The sequence below is a fragment of the Onychostoma macrolepis genome, chromosome 04 (assembly GCF_012432095.1).
Source record: "Onychostoma macrolepis isolate SWU-2019 chromosome 04, ASM1243209v1, whole genome shotgun sequence".
Classification (NCBI taxonomy): domain Eukaryota; kingdom Metazoa; phylum Chordata; class Actinopteri; order Cypriniformes; family Cyprinidae; genus Onychostoma; species Onychostoma macrolepis.
The window spans coordinates 33945600-33964954 of record NC_081158.1 but is presented as its reverse complement, the minus strand read 5'-3'; the positions used below and the strand labels follow the sequence as shown (position 1 = coordinate 33964954).

At 33.9% G+C, this 19355-nt stretch overlaps 1 protein-coding gene across 1 annotated transcript in view; it reads right to left on the bottom strand.

The window, feature by feature from the left end:
• Positions 1–8067: 8067 nt before the first annotated feature.
• si:dkey-97m3.1 (fatty acyl-CoA reductase 1) overlaps positions 8068–19355 on the bottom strand; it is a 35296-nt gene continuing 24008 nt past the window's right edge. Inside the window, exons 4-12 of the mRNA XM_058773790.1 lie at positions 18364–18543; positions 17021–17198; positions 16111–16155; positions 14921–15039; positions 14690–14757; positions 12991–13162; positions 11691–11820; positions 11460–11587; positions 8068–10654 (exon numbers count right to left, since the gene is read on the bottom strand). Of these exons, the coding sequence (XP_058629773.1) occupies positions 10492–10654; positions 11460–11587; positions 11691–11820; positions 12991–13162; positions 14690–14757; positions 14921–15039; positions 16111–16155; positions 17021–17198; positions 18364–18543 (1183 nt within the window). The 3' untranslated portion in view covers positions 8068–10491. The remainder of the gene's footprint in view (positions 10655–11459; positions 11588–11690; positions 11821–12990; positions 13163–14689; positions 14758–14920; positions 15040–16110; positions 16156–17020; positions 17199–18363; positions 18544–19355) is intronic.

The window sequence follows — 19355 nt, the reverse complement described above, 5'->3', positions numbered from 1 at the left end:
ACAAGACAAACAATAAGCAATATGTGAAGAAATCATAGCATTAAAATACATAAAAGATGCTTCAGTTGTCAAACTATTCCTAATATGTCTAAAGGTGGAAATATTATATTTAATACAGTTGCACATTCTTTTAATATGCCTTTTAAAACTCAGAGTTTGGTCTAAGTGAACACCTAGATATTTCATCTCTGTCACAATGTTAATTTGTTGTCCATTAACATAGATGTTAGACATATCTTTATCCTTATTAGACTTAACGAAATACATTCCAACAGTTTTTTCAATATTTAATGTTAAGCACGAAAATTTAAGCCAATTACTTATTTTGTCCATGACTAAGGACAATTTAATGGCTACTTGCTCCTTATCCCTCCCATGTCAAGTCAAGTCAAGTCACCTTTATTTATATAGCGCTTTTACAATACAGATTGTGTCAAAGCACTTAACAGTATGTAGATGACGACATCATCCGTGTACATGATAATGTCTGTGCCCTTACACACATCCGGAAGATCATTGATGTAAATACTGAACAACAATGGTCCCAGGATTGATCCTTGCGGGACTCCAGTTGTACCGGACTTCAGAGAGGACAATGCATTATTTACCCTCACACATTGCATCCGATTTAAAAGATACGATTGTATCCAATGCAATGTCTCCATTGATAGATTAAGGACTTATCCATCTGGCAGCCAAACACGGAAAAAAAAAAAGCAAGAAGAGGAGGAAAAGAGGAAACATAACAGCGGTAAGTTAAGTGATGGAGATAAGATTGACTTAATGATAATTATATGACAAACAAATGTTTTTGTTGTTAATTCCAACTTATTTTCGTTTAATTATTTGCTAGATGAATCACTAGTCCAATTACTAATAGGGTTACCGGGAAACAGGTTAGCTAGGGTTGCACTTAGCAGCAGCATGTATTATATATAGCATTTAGCAGGTATTAATATAGGCTGCAATAGAATAGGTGGTACCGGGAAAGACGTGCACATCACCATTTGGCAAATTTCGGTACTGTTTCTTGCTGCCAGTGGGGAGCTCACAAAACAATATAAAATATAGCTGCAAGCAGCGATGGCGGGCCCAAGCCGTCAGTGCAACTGCCACCCCGGTGGCATCAGTAAAACTGTGCCCAGCGGGCACATGCATTACAGTAACCCTCTGGCAGTCTGGTTTTGAGGGATACAGCACTGAAAGGGTTAATCCAAACTATCAAGACTGTGAAATACACACACACACATACATGCAACTATATATAACATTTGGGTAACACTTTCAATAAGGTTTCAGTTATTAACATTAACTATATTAATTAATATGAACAATAATTATATAGCTTTTATTAATGTTAGTCTCTCTCTATTCTCTCTCTCTCACACAAACTCACACATAAAGAAAAATATGTAAATGTTTTGTAACACTTTTCAATAAGTTTTTATTTTTTAACATTATATAAGTTAACATGAAGTTAGCATGAACAATAATTTTATAGCATTTATGAATCTTGGTTAATAATATGTTCGAAATTGACTACTACATTATTAATTAAAATTTCTGGTTAATGTACATCAGTTACTGTGCCATGAACTACCATAAAGAATTTTTTACCAACACAAAAATATAGTAAAACATATGTTGTTCATACTTAGTTTGTTAGTTTTGAATTAACGAATGTTAAAAACTATGTTCCTGAACTACACTAGTTAACGTGAACAATAATTACATAATATTTATTCAGGTTAATTAATGTTAAGTTAAAAATGTACTAATACATTATTAAAATTTAAAGTTGTATCTTAACATTAGTTTATGTTCTGTGATTTAACATAAAATTAATATTTTTGATGTAAGCATTAACTAACATTAAATAAGATTAATAAATAATTTAAAAATGTATTGTTCTTTTTAATTCATGTTAATTAATGTAATAACTTATGTTAACCAAAGAGACCTTAATGCAAATTGTTACCAATACTTTTTATATTCTATAACTATTAAAAAAAATTAAAAAACACATACATATATGTGTGTGTGTGTGTGTGTGTGTGTATATATATATATATATATATATACAGTGAGGAAAATAAGTATTTGAACACCCTGCTATTTTGCAAGTTCTCCCACTTAGAAATCATGGAGGGTCTGAAATTGTCATCGTAGGTGCATGTCCACTGTGAGAGACATAATCTAAAAAAAAATCCAGAAATCACAATGTATGATTTTTAACTATTTATTTGTATGATACAGCTGCAAATAAGTATTTGAACACCTGAGAAAATCAATGTTAATATTTGGTACAGTAGCCTTTGTTTGCAATTACAGAGGTCAAACGTTTCCTGTAGTTTTTCACCAGGTTTGCACACACTGCAGGAGGGATTTTGGCCCACTCCTCCACACAGATCTTCTCTAGATCAGTCAGGTTTCTGGCCTGTCGCTGAGAAACACGGAGTTTGAGCTCCTCCAAAGATTCTCTATTGGGTTTAGGTCTGGAGACTGGCTCGGCCACGCCAGAACCTTGATATGCTTCTTACAGAGCCACTCCTTGGTTATCCTGGCTGTGTGCTTCGGGTCATTGTCATGTTGGAAGACCCAGCCTCGACCCATCTTCAATGCTCTAACTGAGGGAAGGAGGTTGTTCCCCAAAATCTCGCAATACATGGCCCCGGTCATCCTCTCCTTAATACAGTGCAGTCGCTCTGTCCCATGTGCAGAAAAACACCCCCAAAGCATGATGCTACCACCCCCATGCTTCACAGTAGAGATGGTGTTCTTGGGATGGTACTCATCATTCTTCCTCCAAACATGTTTAGTGGAATTATGACCAAAAAGTTCTATTTTGGTCTCATCTGACCACATGACTTTCTCCCATGACTCCTCTGGATCATCCAAATGGTCATTGGCAAACTTAAGTCGGGCCTGGACATGTGCTGGTTTAAGCAGGGGAACCTTCCGTGCCATGCATGATTTCAAACCATGACGTCTTAGTGTATTATCAACAGTAACCTTGGAAACGGTGGTCCCAGCTCTTTTCAGGTCATTGACCAGCTCCTCCCGTGTAGTTCTGGGCTGATTTCTCACCTTTCTTAGGATCATTGAGACCCCACGAGGTGAGATCTTGCATGGAGCCCCAGTCCGAGGGAGATTGACAGTCATGTTTAGCTTCTTCCATTTTCCAATGATTGCTCCAACAGTGGACCTTTTTCACCAAGCTGCTTGGCAATTTCCCGTAGCCCTTTCCAGCCTTGTGGAGGTGTACAATTTTGTCTCTAGTGTCTTTGGACAGCTCTTTGGTCTTGGCCATGTTAGTAGTTGGATTCTTACTGATTGTATGGGGTGGACAGGTGTCTTTATGCAGCTAACGACCTCAAACAGGTCCATCTAATTTAGGATAATAAATGGAGTGGAGGTGGACATTTTAAAGGCAGACTAACAGGTCTTTGAGGGTCAGAATTCTAGCTGATAGATAGGTGTTCAAATACTTATTTGCAGCTGTATCATACAAATAAATAGTTAAAAATCATACATTGTGATTTCTGGATTTTTTTTAGATTATGTCTCTCACAGTGGACATGCACCTACGATGACAATTTCAGACCCTCCATGATTTCTAAGTGGGAGAACTTGCAAAATAGCAGGGTGTTCAAATACTTATTTTCCTCACTGTATATATATATATATATATATATATGTGTGTGTGTGTGTGTGTGTGAGTGTGTAAAAGAATACTGACAGTACAGAACATTTCAGCTGATTCTATGCATTATTTTTCATTCTGATACAGAGACAGGCAGCTCATGAAAAATAAGGTCATGCCTCCATCTGGTGGTCATCCTTGGTATTACACTCTTCACCTTCAAACCTTTTTCATTGATAGTTTTAATTGTTTAGTGGCCCCTGAGCATGATACATTTTTGAAACTAAGCATGCTTCCTCAGAATGATTTGTTATATTTATGTAAAAAGTTTTGAAGTGTTTGGAAACTGCACTTTAAAGATATAAGAAAATTACTGCTATCTTTTTTACTCTCACTTTAATAAATCACCATTTCAACACCGTTCAAGCTATCCATATATATATATATATGTATATATATATATATATATATATATATATATATATATATATATATATTTATATTTATGTGTGTATATATATGTATGTATGTATGTGTGTGTGTGTGTGTGTGTGTGTGTGTGTGTGTGTGTGTGTATACATATATATATATGTAAAAGAATACTGACAGTACAGAACATTTCAGCTGATTCTATGCATTATTTTTCATTCTGATAGACATACAGGCAGCTGAGGCAGCTCTTGAAATTTAAGGTCATGCCTCCATCTGGTGGTCATCCTTAGTATTACACTCTTCACCTTTAAACCAATTTCAGTGATAGTTTTAATTGTTTTGTGGCCCCTGAGCATGATACATTTTTGAAACTAAGCATGTTTCCTCAGAATGACTTGTTATATTTATGTAAAAAGTTTTGAAGTGTTTGGAAACTGCACTTTAAAGATATAAGAAAATGACTGCTATTTTTTTACTGTTACTTTAATAAATCGCCATTACCACACCATTCGAGATATCCTAAATCCGTCCGCAATTTAAAATCTTCAGTATATTGGCATCATGTTGACAAAGTTTGGTGTGAACTACTTGTTTCTGCTTGGAGGAGTATGAATTTATTTACAGCCTGTTTTCTCCAAAAACAAACATTCAAATAAAAATAGCCGACTTCCTGTTGGTCGTAGCTAATGACTGTAAATTAGAAAGTTGTCCGGCTTAATAAGAACAATTTATGTACCGAGTTTGGTGTCTGTAGCTAAAACTAACCCCCCCACTTTTGACAAAAGGTGGCGCTATAGAGTGCCTCTTCCACGCCCATTTATGAGCTTTTGCCGGTGTCTATCTATCACTAATACGGATATGTGTATTGAGTTTCATGGAATTCTAAGCATGTTATCTGCCTCAAAATCACCGGAAAAAATATTCAACTTTGACATATTACCACGGCAACAATATTTTAGATATCAATATTCCCTTCACAGCTTTACATCGGCCGTGTTTTGTCATTATTCTGATGAAGTTTGAAGAAAATCGGGTAAAAATAAGATGCTGAATTCAAAGCATTTTGAAATTGACACATTTCCTGTTGCCAGTTGGTGGCGGCATAACTTTTACTCATAATAGTCACATCTATTCCATCGGCATCATGCAACGAACCAACCCATGAAGTTTGATCAAAATCAAACAATGTATGTGGATGTTATTAGACATTTCCTGTCTCTCATTTTTCGCCATAATTCATCGCCTCGCCACGGGCAAACCGTTCGAGATATCAAAAATCCCTCCGCAATTTAGCATCCCCAATGTCTTGAGATCATGTTCACTGAGTTTGGTAGCAATCGGATGGAAGTCCTCAGAGGAGTATATCAAATTCCAGAGCATGCGCATTTCAAACAGCCCTAAATAGCCGACTTCCTGTTGGGCGGAGCCTATGACATGTAGCGCAAAAGTTGTTCGGCTCAATGAGATCTATATGTGTACCGAGTTTCATATTAATACGTGCAGGTATGTGTGAGCTAGACATCATGTTTTCAGACTGTGTTCTAGGGGTCGCTGTAGAGCCCCTGTGCCACGCCCGGGTCCCAGCCTCTGCGGCGTCCTAATGACCCCAGATTCCAACGTGTGTGCAAATTTTCAAGAGTTTTTGAGCACGTCAAGGCCCCCAAAAACCCCCGGATAGTCAAAAAAAAAATTTAAAAAAATAATAATCCTGAAGGAAACAAGAGGGCCCTCGCCATTCTGGCTTGGACCCTAATAAATATCATTACATTTACTAGCTCTTCTACATTAAATTAGTTGAGTTAACATAATTAGTTGTCAACTAACAATGAACTAATAGTTAATAAACTTTAAATTAAATTAAAATTCTAATCATATATTTCTGCATACAGAAGCATTACTTAAGTTCCTGTCACCACCACCACGGAAACCTGAGAATTGCTCTTCGTCTGCGGCTAACACTTCCCATCACCGTTGCCTCAGGTGAGAGAAGTTTTTCAGCAAGTTTTTCAGCAGTGCCACACATACTCTTCAAAACATTAGATTAATCAGCGCTGGAGCCGTGCCAACTCACAAGCCCATGCAAGCAAGATAATTCCGCAAAAAGCTCCAATTCCAAGTTTTCAAACAGAGATGGCAACAGAGGCAAAACTTACGGACTGCAGCTTTAATTATCTAAAACACATTTTGGTATTTTGTAACCATTTCACTTCTGTCTGTGTTGATTTATCCTGCTGGCATCATGAATGATCGTGATATTAACACATTAATCATCAAGAATCACATTTGACTGAAATCCATCCTGACAGATCTTGAAGTTCATTAAAGAGCTCATATAATCTGAATGGCTAAACTCGTCTTTCTCCGCTGCCATCTATCCACAAGTTTACACCTCAAACACCCAAATAATGGTTTGACAAGTGCAGTTTTCTTGAAACCGGAAGTGGTGGCCAAACAGTTTATTTAAAACCGCCTTATCGTAGCCTGGCCAAACCACACTTTAAAAATGAACAAACTCAAACCACTTCCTTCACAACACTTTCGTGATTTGGAAAGACCAACCCTGTGTCCAAATGTGCATATTATCCACCCTATCTGACTAAATTACTAATATCACACAGAATTTAGGATGGATAGTGTGTACATTGGGACACAGGCGATGTTTAGAATGACATTCTCAATCTACATTTGAATTGTAGGCCTACAGTCAATCAATAATTACCGTATTGACCCGAATAAGACAATGTTTTTTTCTTGGAAATACATCTGAAAAAAACGCGGTCTTCTTATACAGGTGCATCTCAATAAATTAAGAATGTCGTGGAAAAGTTTATTTATTTCAGTAATTCAACTCAAATTGTGAAACTCGTGAATTAAATAATTTCAATGCACACAGACTGAAGTAGTTTACGTCTTTGGTTCTTTTAATTGTGATGATTTTGGCTCACATTTAACAAAAACCCACCAATACAATCTCAACAAATTAGAATACTTCATAAGACCAATTAAAAAAAACATTTTTAGTGAATTGTTGGCCTTCTGGAAAGTGTGTTCATTTACTGTATATGTACTCAATACTTGGTAGGGGCTCCTTTTGCTTGAATTACTGCCTCAATTCGGCGTGGCATGGAGGTGATCAGTTTGTGGCACTGCTGAGGTGGTCTGGAAGCCCAGGTTTCTTTGACAGTGGCCTTCAGCTCATCTGCATTTTTTGGTCTCTTGTTTCTCAAGTTTTTTTGGAGTATGTTTCACAAAAATTTCAAATTTTATGTTTAATCCTGTGTGTTTCTGTTTCTTTGTAATTATTAGTGAAATCTGCAAGCAATTTCTGAGTACAAATTGTTTCAGTGTAAATCCTACATAATTTTTTTTCAGTGCATTAAAATAATTTACACGAGAACATGATTTTTAAAACTGTATTATAACAGCTATTGTCTATAAACAATGTGAATAAAATACACCTTTAAAAATATATTTTATTTCGAATGTAACATCTAGATTTTTAAAAACCACTTTTTTATTTTAAAATTGAAACATGAAATTTGTCTCGTTTTTTCCCCCACAAAATTTGAATATTATGAATAGTATATATATATATATATGTGTGTGTGTGTGTAAAATGTATATCTTTTTTTAAATGTTTTTCTTTTTAAATTGTCTGTGCACCTGGCTTTAAATTAAAAATTTGCAGGTTAAAATTATTTTTAATATAACAACGGAAATTAACATCATAATCGTAATAGAGATTTCATACACACATTCCACAACACCTCCACGTGTAGAAACTTTCCAGACATGTTCATGACCCTACATGAGAAAGTGTCACACGGTTTCAAGAAAAACATTCTTACCTGTATTTTTGAAAACTCATAAATGTGTAAAAATGACCTGGAACATAAACATATACAAAACCAATTCAGATAAAGAATATAATTTCATTTTATTTTCATATTGTTTCACAGTCAGATGAAATAAAAGATGAAGACATACAGGAACTTGGTCATTTCAGTTTATTTTGTCATGAACTCTTTTGCAACAAATGGTCAAGCACACAATTGTATCAAAGTACAGTTTTCCATTCAAGGACCTCGACCGTACAACGCCTGACAGCACAACATGGAGACAAATGTTGAGTAGAGGAAGGTCAAAATCCATGTCAGCCACTACTTCACTGCTTTGAAAATCTCGTATGTAAAAAGCAAACATGCACGTGTTACACATTTTCAGTTGGGGACTTTTCTGTTAAAAAAATCATTTTACTGTAAACCCAATACAGCTCAATCACCTCATCTGTACAAACATCAGTGGCAGAGCACAAACGATTGAGATTGTAAAGATGACGTTGGCAGTAGAAGCTCCATTTGAAAGCTCAAAACGAAGGGTTGCCGTTGTTAAGACATCAAGGTGTTCGATTCTAGTAGAAAAATGGCTGTGTTTTTCATGTCTGGAATGCTCTAAGAGTGTGCGTGTGCTTTCTCTACTGAGACTCATAACGTGCAGGAGAAAAAACATCTCAAATCATCTAAAGTAATCGCTCCACTACTGCTAAACAAGCTGAGGAAGACGTGCGGTTACTCAGGAACACGAATACTGTGTGCGACATACAAAAGATGGACGACGGAAGGCAGAAATGTCTTAGAAACGGTGATCTAAAAATACAGTTTGGCAATAGACCACCAGGGGCAGTGTAGAAAAATCAACGCTCATGAGATCCTCAAATAGTGTCAATTGATCACGATGCTGTAAAACCGTACGAAAGATTATATTTATATTTGACCGCTGGCAGAGTAGGAGATTCATAAAATGTTATAAATACCCTCGTTTTGGTTCATCCGACAAGCAAACAGAAATAAAAGTGCTTCAGAAAGGTGAAAAAGCAAACGATAAACTAGAAAAGTAACGTATCTAGAAGGAAGAAGCACAGGTTGTGCTGCATAGAAACTACCAAAGTCAATGATTGAAAAGCTCTCGAGGGACATGTCCCTCTTGAAATCGGACGAACACGTTTGCAGGTTTATGTCCCTTTACGTCTCTAGATTCAGAGCACTTTAAACAGTGGTTAATACACATAAAACAACATTGAAAATGGAGACTCGACGCTTTTTTTCTTCACTTTTCGCTTTTCTTCAAAAAATAAGGGAAGCCCTCAGTCATTTCCGGAAATAGATGTTCTTAACCGTTTGATTCACCCTCGCAAATATACATTTGTACATTTTTGGTATGTATATCATCTGAAAAGGAATATATTTATATATCTAGAATATTTACAGACCGATGAAACTATCTTACGACTGTCTACAGACAGAAATATTCTCATCTAACAGAGTCCGACGCTAAACTTCTGTTCTGCTGTACAAACAGAAAGGTGTTGAGTATGCCACATTTCACACTTAAATCAAAAGAAATGTAAAAATAGTCATTCTATATTTTATTTAATTTTTTAATTGAATATTTTTATTATTGAATATATATTTTATAACAAATCTTTGATAAAATTAATATTTAAAATGTAATAATTACAGCATTTATTTTTACAGTAACACTGTAAAATACTGTACTACAGTAATGAGAATTGCCATTTAGAAGAATTCTAGATGCATTAAAATGCATTAAATTTGAGGGTAAATGTGCTTAATTGTCATGAAAAGGTTAAACTAAACACATTAAGGAATTATTTTAGGTTCCTTAAAAATAGGCTGCATTTTTTTTCCATGAATAGACTTTTTTTCTTTTGATTTTGGGTGTTTGTGTTTAAACTGGTGGATGTATAGTTGAGCAAGCGATGACTTGGGGAAAAAAACGTGTGATGTTATAAATGCATCAGATCTGTTGCAGTTCACTGGCCTTTCCCTCCATACGCAGCAAACGAAACTAGAAAAAACACCAACTAAAAACGCAGTGAAACCCCTAGACTATGTTCTTGTAGGCTTTAGTACCACACGGTACGAGAGTTTTCCGGCTGGATTACATGGTATTAGAACAGACAGACACAAACGAACCATCAAAAGACACAAACACACTCACAGAGAGAGAGAGAGAGAGAAATGGCTGAAAACAGCAAAGCTTTGAGCTGTCGATCCAACGCTCCGAAACACCGTCTGTAGTCGAGAAGGCTGAAATCATCAGAAGACACAAAGGCAACGTCTCCAGATGTTGGATTGCGACGAGAACGTAAAGGAGAAACACTGTAAAATGTGGTTGCATATATAATCGGTATTAAGGACAGTCGTTATAAAAAAGGACACCTTTAAAAACAGCACATGGAGGAGTCAGGTGGAACGAGCGGCCGGTGAGGAAAGCTAAAGAAACACCTGTGTTGTGTGTGTTGTTTGTGTGTGTGTGTGTGGATGGATGGCTGAAGACACCTCTGGAAGAGGAAGTGCTTGGAGGACGGGGGCACACACTTCCTGTTGCTCCGGTCATTGGGTCAGAGTGCTGGAAGCCCTGAAGTAGGACAGGAACTTGAAGCACAAGCTCACGACGAAGTACCAGATGTTCCTGGCCATCTGAGAGCGAGCGATGAAGACGCGCCAGATGAAGACCAGCAGCACCGTGTTGAACGTGTATCGGATGTTTCTCAGCCTGTGAACGGAAGATCAATAATTCAAAGAAACACCAAACACTCTTACTGACCATCAACTTGCAAACTCAAGCTTCCTCTTCTCTACGGACAGGATGCAGTGTGTTTATAGGCCACGCCGCCATTATTTATTCACCCTCATGCAAAACTCTCATATGACCTCAGAAGACCTTTGGTAATGCAGAAATTTAAAAAAATAATAATAACTATTGTTAATTATTATATTATATTATATTATAGAAACAAAAAATATCTGTAGAAGAAATAAAAATGAGAAAATAAGACAAAATAGAATGTTTCGGAGATGGAGAAATAGAAATGTATTATTAATTATAAATGTTTCTACAGAAACAAAAGAATAGAAAATTTAAAAAATATATATATAATTATGTTTTAATCATCAAGGATGCATTAAATCTATCAAAAGCTGCAATAAATTTATATAATATTATTTTATATCACATCACAATTATTAAAACAATATTTCTGTATTTTGCTATTTTGTCTCATTTTCTAATTTATTTTTTCTATAGATATTGTATTATAATATAAGGACAGTAAATACATTTTAATAATAATAATAATAATAATAAATTGCACTATATTATAATTCATAATTTATTTCTGTATTAAAAAAACATGCAATTTTTTTTTCTTTTCTAATTTCCAGAATTTTCTATAGATATTTCAATTTAATATAACATATACTACCCTTCAAAAGTTTGGGGTTAATAGCTCTACAGAAGGCAATGGTGTCGTTATTCAGCTCAGTTTCGATTCAGTAAGTGTGTCATCAGATGGACGTACTTCCTCAAGTGCTGTCTGGCGGCGGGAATGTCGGACATGTCTTCGTTCAGAACGTACTTCTTGGTGCCGATACAGTAATTCTCGATGTACTCGGGCCAGTTCAGCTGGCGAACGTCAAAGTTGAAGGTCTGAAAGATCACGAGGATGAGTTCAGCACAGTTTCGTCCACAGACAGTCAGTATGCTCGTGTGATTGGTTCGGCGGTGTGTGTGTGTGTGTGTGTGGCCGTACCTTCCTGTCGTCGGCGCTCAGCTGACTCATCAGCATGTTCATGTTTTCTGAGTTCCACTCCCAGTCCTGACTGCTGAAATACTCCAGCAGACCGATGGCTTTGTGCAGACGGTTGAAAATACGCATCATTCTGAATGAACACAGATCACACAGACACACTCAGCACCTCTATGACAATTCTACTATTTTTTCTATAGGTTTTATTTCTGTAATATAATGTATCAGTTCAATAACGTCGTTTGCACGTCATTCCGTTACTTGATCTTTTTATTTTGGTGCGTCAATCTGTTAAGTTACTGCACACCGAGGAAACGTTTGAGTCTTTTCCCCATCAGTGATGAATGTTAAATAAAACGAAAAAAGAAGACCGTTCTCATGAGTGCGGATCATAATTTCTTATAATATAATGTATTCAATTATATTAATAATATTAATGATCAATATGTTATATTAATAATACAATAATTACTGATATTTCTATTTATATATTAACAATATATATAAATAAAAGCTGTTTTATAATAATATAATATATAATATATTCATGTTACCAAAACATGCTTATTTATCTTTTTCTTGTGAATGTCTTTTTATATAGATATTTTATTTCTAATAATTATTCACAACAATAATATTTGCATTTATATATTAACACTATCTCTACAGATATTTTATTTCTGTAATATGCAATATAATATAATATATAATTCTATTTTACCTAATATTTTTCCATTCCTATTCTATTATATAATTAAATATTATATATTATATAATGTATTAAATTATTATTATTAATAATAATACTTTATAATAATTAGCAATATTTGTATTTCTATATTAACAATACATTTGATTTTTCTATATGATAATTCTATTTTACCATGTATTTTATCAAATGTTTCCATTTCTATTGTTATATAATTCAATATAAAACATTACATAATGTATTCAATTATTTATAATTATTAATAATCATATTATATAATATAATTACCTATATTTGTATTAACAATACACATTTATTTTTTTCTACAATATAATATCATTTCTATAGATATTTCATTTTATTTCCCTAATATAATATACATTATCATTCAAATGTTAGGGGTCTATAAGGTTTTAAAAGAATTTGTACTTTTAATCAGCAAGGGTGTATTTGTCTTTCTAATAAATGCTCTATTTATATATATATATATATATATATATATATATATATATATATATATATTTATTATTATACATGCCATTTATTTCATCCCAATAGAAGAGATCATGCAAGTATAATGTTGTTAGTTCTCACTGTGGTTTCTGTCCGGACAGTCGGAGGAACAGGTCATAGATGAGCGCGGGGAACTTGTGACTGACGAGGATCCAGTACTGGTTGATCAGGTAATTGGAGGTGATGTTGGCGTTTGGCCGACGGAAAGCCTGTTCCAGAGGATTCCTCTTGAACGAGGACATCACGTGATGCTCTGGAAAGCAAAAGATACTGTATATAATTTGATAACTAAGCCACTGTTACTGCAGCTTGAATCTGGGAAACAGCTAACAGGAAGAGGAAGATCTGCTTCTGGCGGTTGGCATGGTGATGCTGGCAGCCAGATGTTGCTCATGGTAAAGCCCTGGATCCTGCTGTTGCCATGGAAACGCTTCAGCTGCTCTGACCAGTGATCTGCCCTCCGGCACCAACACACAGTACAGTAAAGTGTGATCGCAGTGATGTACTCAGAGCTATTTTTGAAACATAGCAGTGTGCATCTGCTGAAATGTGCAGTATGCAACCAGAACACACTGCAACCCAAAATGCAATGCACTCAATCCACTTCCAGTGTGACGAATAACCCGAATATGTTATCAACTGTGCTTTTTTTTGCCTTTAATTAGGGTTTTATTACAAATTCAAAACAACAAATCGTGCATTTGACTTAAGCTTCTATTTGCAATGCAAATGAAGCTGCAGTTATGCAATTATGATTTATTTTTGACACCAGTCTGCACACTTGAAATTAAACATGCAACACAGTGACAATAATACTCTTTCAAATACTGCATATTTCATATGCCTTTTCTATTAAAAATAGCATGTACACGGTTCATTTATTTAATTTAATTTTTGTATTTTCAATGAACCTGAAGTTATGCAATTATGATTTATTAAAATTTTTATTTTTGAAAGGAGTCTTGATGCCTGGAATTACACATGCAACAGTGACTAGAATAATAATGTTTTAAACATTTATTGCATACTGCATACTATTATATATGCTATTTTGGATCGGATTGTATGATATAAAAATATTTAAGTTGTAAACAAATTATTTACTACAACATTTTTATTCATCAACAAATGATTGGAGTTATACAGTTTTTCAACTTCAAAATTGCATGTTTAATTCAATGCGTTACTTGCTTCTTTGTAATTAGTTGTGAAATTTACTAGCAAATGAACAGGTTACTTCAGTTTCTTTGTAATTATTTGTGATTTAATTTATTTTATTTTATTTTTGAGACTGGAATTAAACATGTAATACAATACTGACCATGACAGTATTTCAAACATTTATCATTGTATACTGCACACTATTTTTAAAAATATGCATTTTTCAAAGTTGCAAAACAAAATGATTGAGAAATAAGAGCAAAAAATATTTGTACTTATTAAAAACAATTTATTTCTAAATTCTGAGAGAACTGAGTAAATGTCACGTCACCGTAAAATATACTGTACAGCTTCTGTATTTATATTTTTCTCTCTCTCTCCTATATTCTAATTCCTTTTTGCTTCATACATTCCGTATATAATTTTTATTATGCCTGTGTTATGTCTTTAACTCATTGTTGCACTGTGAGATGAGGAACTACAGAAACCCATTTCACTGCATTACATCCCATGTGTGTAATATGCGACAAAGAACTACATTTCTTTCAGTGTAGAATACAGTCTAGAGTATGCAGTAGTCATAACTCGCTCACACAGGATATCAAAGCATGCTACGCACCGATCTCTCCCCAGTGGAAAGGGTTAATGCCTCCGGTTGTGCAGTTGTACACGAGTGCAGCTTTCGGTCTGAAACGAAAACACAGAACAAGAAAATCACACCGTGCCGCATGAGCACAACCGCACATTTCCCCCTCATGCAAATCCATCAACAGAGGGATTCTTCATGCTAATGTTCTCCGTTTAATCACCTGCGGGTCTCGCATAAGCAAATCAGACAGGTGAAGCTGACCTGTGCACCGCGGTGTACCAGCCGGCAGCCAGCGTCAGGTTTATAACCACGTCTACAGGAATCAGATCGGCCACCGCGTCATTACTGGCTCTCATGGTGCGCAGGATGCCCTTCCCAGCCTGCACCGGGACACACAAAACACACGCTTCTTCAGAGAGGACGCCAAGCACACCATATGCCTCTGTCTGGCTGTGAGCTTCAGGCAGGCGTTTAGGAGGATGAAACTGCTTCATGACTTCAGGAAATACAGACTAATTAAAAACGAGGAGCAGAGATTGTTTTCATCACTTTCAATCGTGCCAGGTCAGCGAGTGACGTGTTAAAACGCCTTGTTGTGCAACTTATAAGCCATTCAGTTTGGTTTTAAATGAAATAATCAGAAATAACTAGTTTTTTGTTTTAAATAGAGCAGTTTATTAAAAACTATAGAAGAAAATCTATAATTATACTTGATCCATCGGGCTTTTATGGCTCCTATAGTCTGATATAGTGAGAATATGGAGGAAAAAACAGCTCAAATTTATTCAGAGACTCAAACTGAGCAAAAATATGTAATTTGGTGCAGATGCTGATATTTATATGATGAAATTCTGATGCTTGTCACGTAAATCAATGAGATCTTTATAACAGTATACAGCAGATACTTACAAAAAATGATATATCAGTGGTCACTCTATATCTTCAATAATTTGTCTTAGTAAGATGAGATTGAAATGATCCAAACATATAATGCAATGATGATTGAGAGATAAACGTTACTCATAACAGTGAAAGTAAAGCTTCTGGAAATAAACGCTCCTCAAAAGGTCCTGATGATCAGATTTGAGACGCACTGATGGAGAATCAAGTAAAGCCGAGCTGCTTCAGTCCATTAAGTGCTCATCTGAAATATTATTAAAGTTATTCTGATGTTTACTTGATAAAAATCAGTAAAGATTTGACAGCCAAAAGACACGTGAAGCACCAGCTGAAGCTGGACGTTTGTATAATTACACAAAGACCTTTATCAATCATTTGACTTGAGGCGTGTAGAAGATTGTGTGCAACAGGTTTATCAGCAAAGTTTTGATCATGTCGATCATTTAGAATTTCACTTAAAGTAGCGTTATAGGGTTAAGATTGCTCTCTGTGGGGTTCGGGATGTGTTCAACTTTCAGATCTACTGTAGCACACCATGAATCAATACTTACAGCAATGAAAACACCACTTGGTCCATTAAAGTTGTCTATCCAACCCTGTAAAATACAGAAAAAGGCATAACTGTTTTAGCATTGTTGTGTATCTCACAGGGTTATACACAACAGAAATATGTTGCTTGCTATAAAACATACATAAGTCATCTATATGGCAGAATAAGACACTGACCACAAAAAAAAAAAAAAGACTCAAGCGTCCAAACCATGTTATTTTAATGTAATTGAGATACTTTTATAGTTCTTGTTAATATTTTGAATTATATTTCATTTTTAAATGTTCTTTTTTCATTTCAATTTCAGTTAAACTTTAGAAATGATGTTGTCTTATTGTCATTTTTATTTTTAATAATAAATTTAATAATAATATTTTTAAATGCGTGTGTGTATGTGAGATATATTTTAGGTTTTAGTTATTTTAGTATTTCAAATTAAGCTAAACAAAAATGAGAAATGTTGCCTTGGCATCTACCTGAAATAAAATAAGTTTACATTTTGTATTATTTTATTTCAAATGTCTATATTTTATTTTATTTACTTTTTTTTATTTTAGATTTATTTTCATGTATTTAGTTTTATAGTATATTGAGATGACCTACATTTTTTTTTAAATATATGTCTAAATAGTTTTTATTTAGTGCTTAGTTACAATTTTAGTTAGTTATTTTAGTACTTGAAATAAAAAGTTTATTTAATCAGTTCATTTTTTTTATGTTTTTTGTTTTAGTTAATGATAACAACCCAAAACGTCTCTATGATGTTCTGGTATGTATGTTTATGCAATCATTAGTCCAGGTTTGAAACTAAGTCCTCTGGGTTAGCAGCCCAGATCTTTAACCATTAAGCCTCATCACTCAGACATCAAAGCTGTACGACGAGGACTGTTGCGAGCGGATGCGACACTCACGGGGAACGGCTCCTGCCAGCTGGCTCCCACGATGGACGGCCGTATGATGCCGATGTTGAGTTTGCTGCTCTCCTGCTGCACCACACACTCGGCCAGCGCTTTGGTGTAGGTGTAAGTGTTCGGCCGGTCACCGATCAGACGCGGCGTGATGTCACGGATGATACTGTCATCCATCCACCTACACACACACACACACACACAGAGATAAAGCACTGCTCTGCTTCAGGGTCAGGACAGTGTGTCAGACAAAACATTCTGATGCAATACAGCTTGACAGAGTCAAACAATGTGGAAAATCAGACAAGCAATGACCAGTGGCATAAACCAAGTGTTTTCAAACTAGGGTTCGTGGAAAAAATACAATTAATAAACTAAAATAAATATATATATATATATATATATATATATATATATATATTTTTTTTTTTTTTAAATCAAATAAATAATAAAAATTTGTATATCTAAAAGCAGTATAAGCACTATAGTGAGTAGAAAAAGTAATGTAAATTAATTAATTAACCGAGTAATACAAAAATAAATAATAAATAGAAAAATACTGATTGAAATAAATTATTAAATAATAAATATAGATTAAAATAAATAACAAAAGAACATATTTAAATAAACAATACACCTAACAAGTACAGTACTATAGTGTATAGAAAAAACTAATAATGTAAATGTTATAGAAACATAATATTCTCCAAATATTTGGACATATTATGGACAAAATAATATTAGATAATAATATTAGATATTAAATATTAGCATTAGTTTTTCAAAGTATTGTGTCTTTCTGCATGAAAATATACACCTGCCTATATATTTTACAAATTTATATTTTATGAAAATTATTACTTAAAAATATTAACTGAAAATATTTTTATTATTATTATTTCAGTTAGTTGCCAAGAGAACATTTCCTTTTTTTTATTTTAGTTTTGTTGTACTAAAATAACTAAAAACTATGTAGACATGAAAAAACACTACAGAAAATGACAATAATACACAACAAATTTACTCAAACTTTGATTTAAAAAGTTAAAACGAAAAAAGAAAGTATATACATATAAACTAATTCAAAATATTAACCAAAATATCTAAAAGTATCTTGATACTGAAATAACACTGGTGTTCATGGCTTATTTTTATTCAAATTTTTTTAAGTTTCTCTCCTTGCTTCATCTTTATATAATTTTGATGTATTGGTCAGCATACCACAATTCTGTTGAGAGGCATTAGCTTAAGTCTGATATTGAATACACTCTTCCCTTACGCCACTGGATTAACATGAGCTCATGGCTGTGGTTGCCGGGTAGATTCTGTGAGTGAATTGCACTCACTCCAGAGAGTCGATGAGTTTCTTGGGCTCGACCGGAGGAGGGTAGATGACCTCGTCGATGTGTCTGCGGTTGCAGTTGGCGTAGGCGGTGGAGATGTGGATGAAGGCCTGCAGGTGCTGCATCTGCTGCGCCAGAGAGAGAAGCTGCTGCGTGGCGATGACGTTCAGCTGCAGCGCATGCCTGCGCAGACACAACAAACACACACATTATTACACATTATAAACCATAGATAAATCACTGCTCTGCTTCAGGGTCAGTACAGCGTTTCAGACATGCAACATCAGAGTTAAATAATGCGGAAAATAAGACATGCAATAGCTGGCAATGTAGACCAAAAACATAAATAATTAAATAAATTTCATTAAAATAAATAAATAAATAATAAAAATACAATTAATACATTAATAATAATAAAACAATTATATATATATATATATATATATATATATATATATATATATATATATATATGTATATATATATATATATATATATATATATATATATAAGTAATATATATATTAAAAATATATATTTATATATAAAAGTAATAAGGTAATGTAAAAAACTTATTTCATCATTTCAAAATGTATAAATTATATTTAAATGTATTAAAATAAACTAAATAATACAAATGATTAAAATTAAGAAATGAATGAATTATTATTATTAAATTATTATTTAATTTCTTAAATTCAAGTCTGTGAAAGGGTTAAAATATTAAAATAAAATAAGAAAAATTACTTGAAATAAAATAAAATTTTATTTATTTTTATTTCAGCTAGTTGCCAGGGCATCATTTCTTATTTTTTTAGTTCATCATTAACTAAAAATTTTAATTTTTTTTTAACTTTAAATAAAAATATTAAAACAAAAATACTTTTTTATAAATGGTTATAAATGTTTTAAAATTTAAATAGTATTTTTTTTTTATATATAAAAACTATAACAGCATATTATTGATACTGGTCTGTGATGCTGCTGAGAGTGAG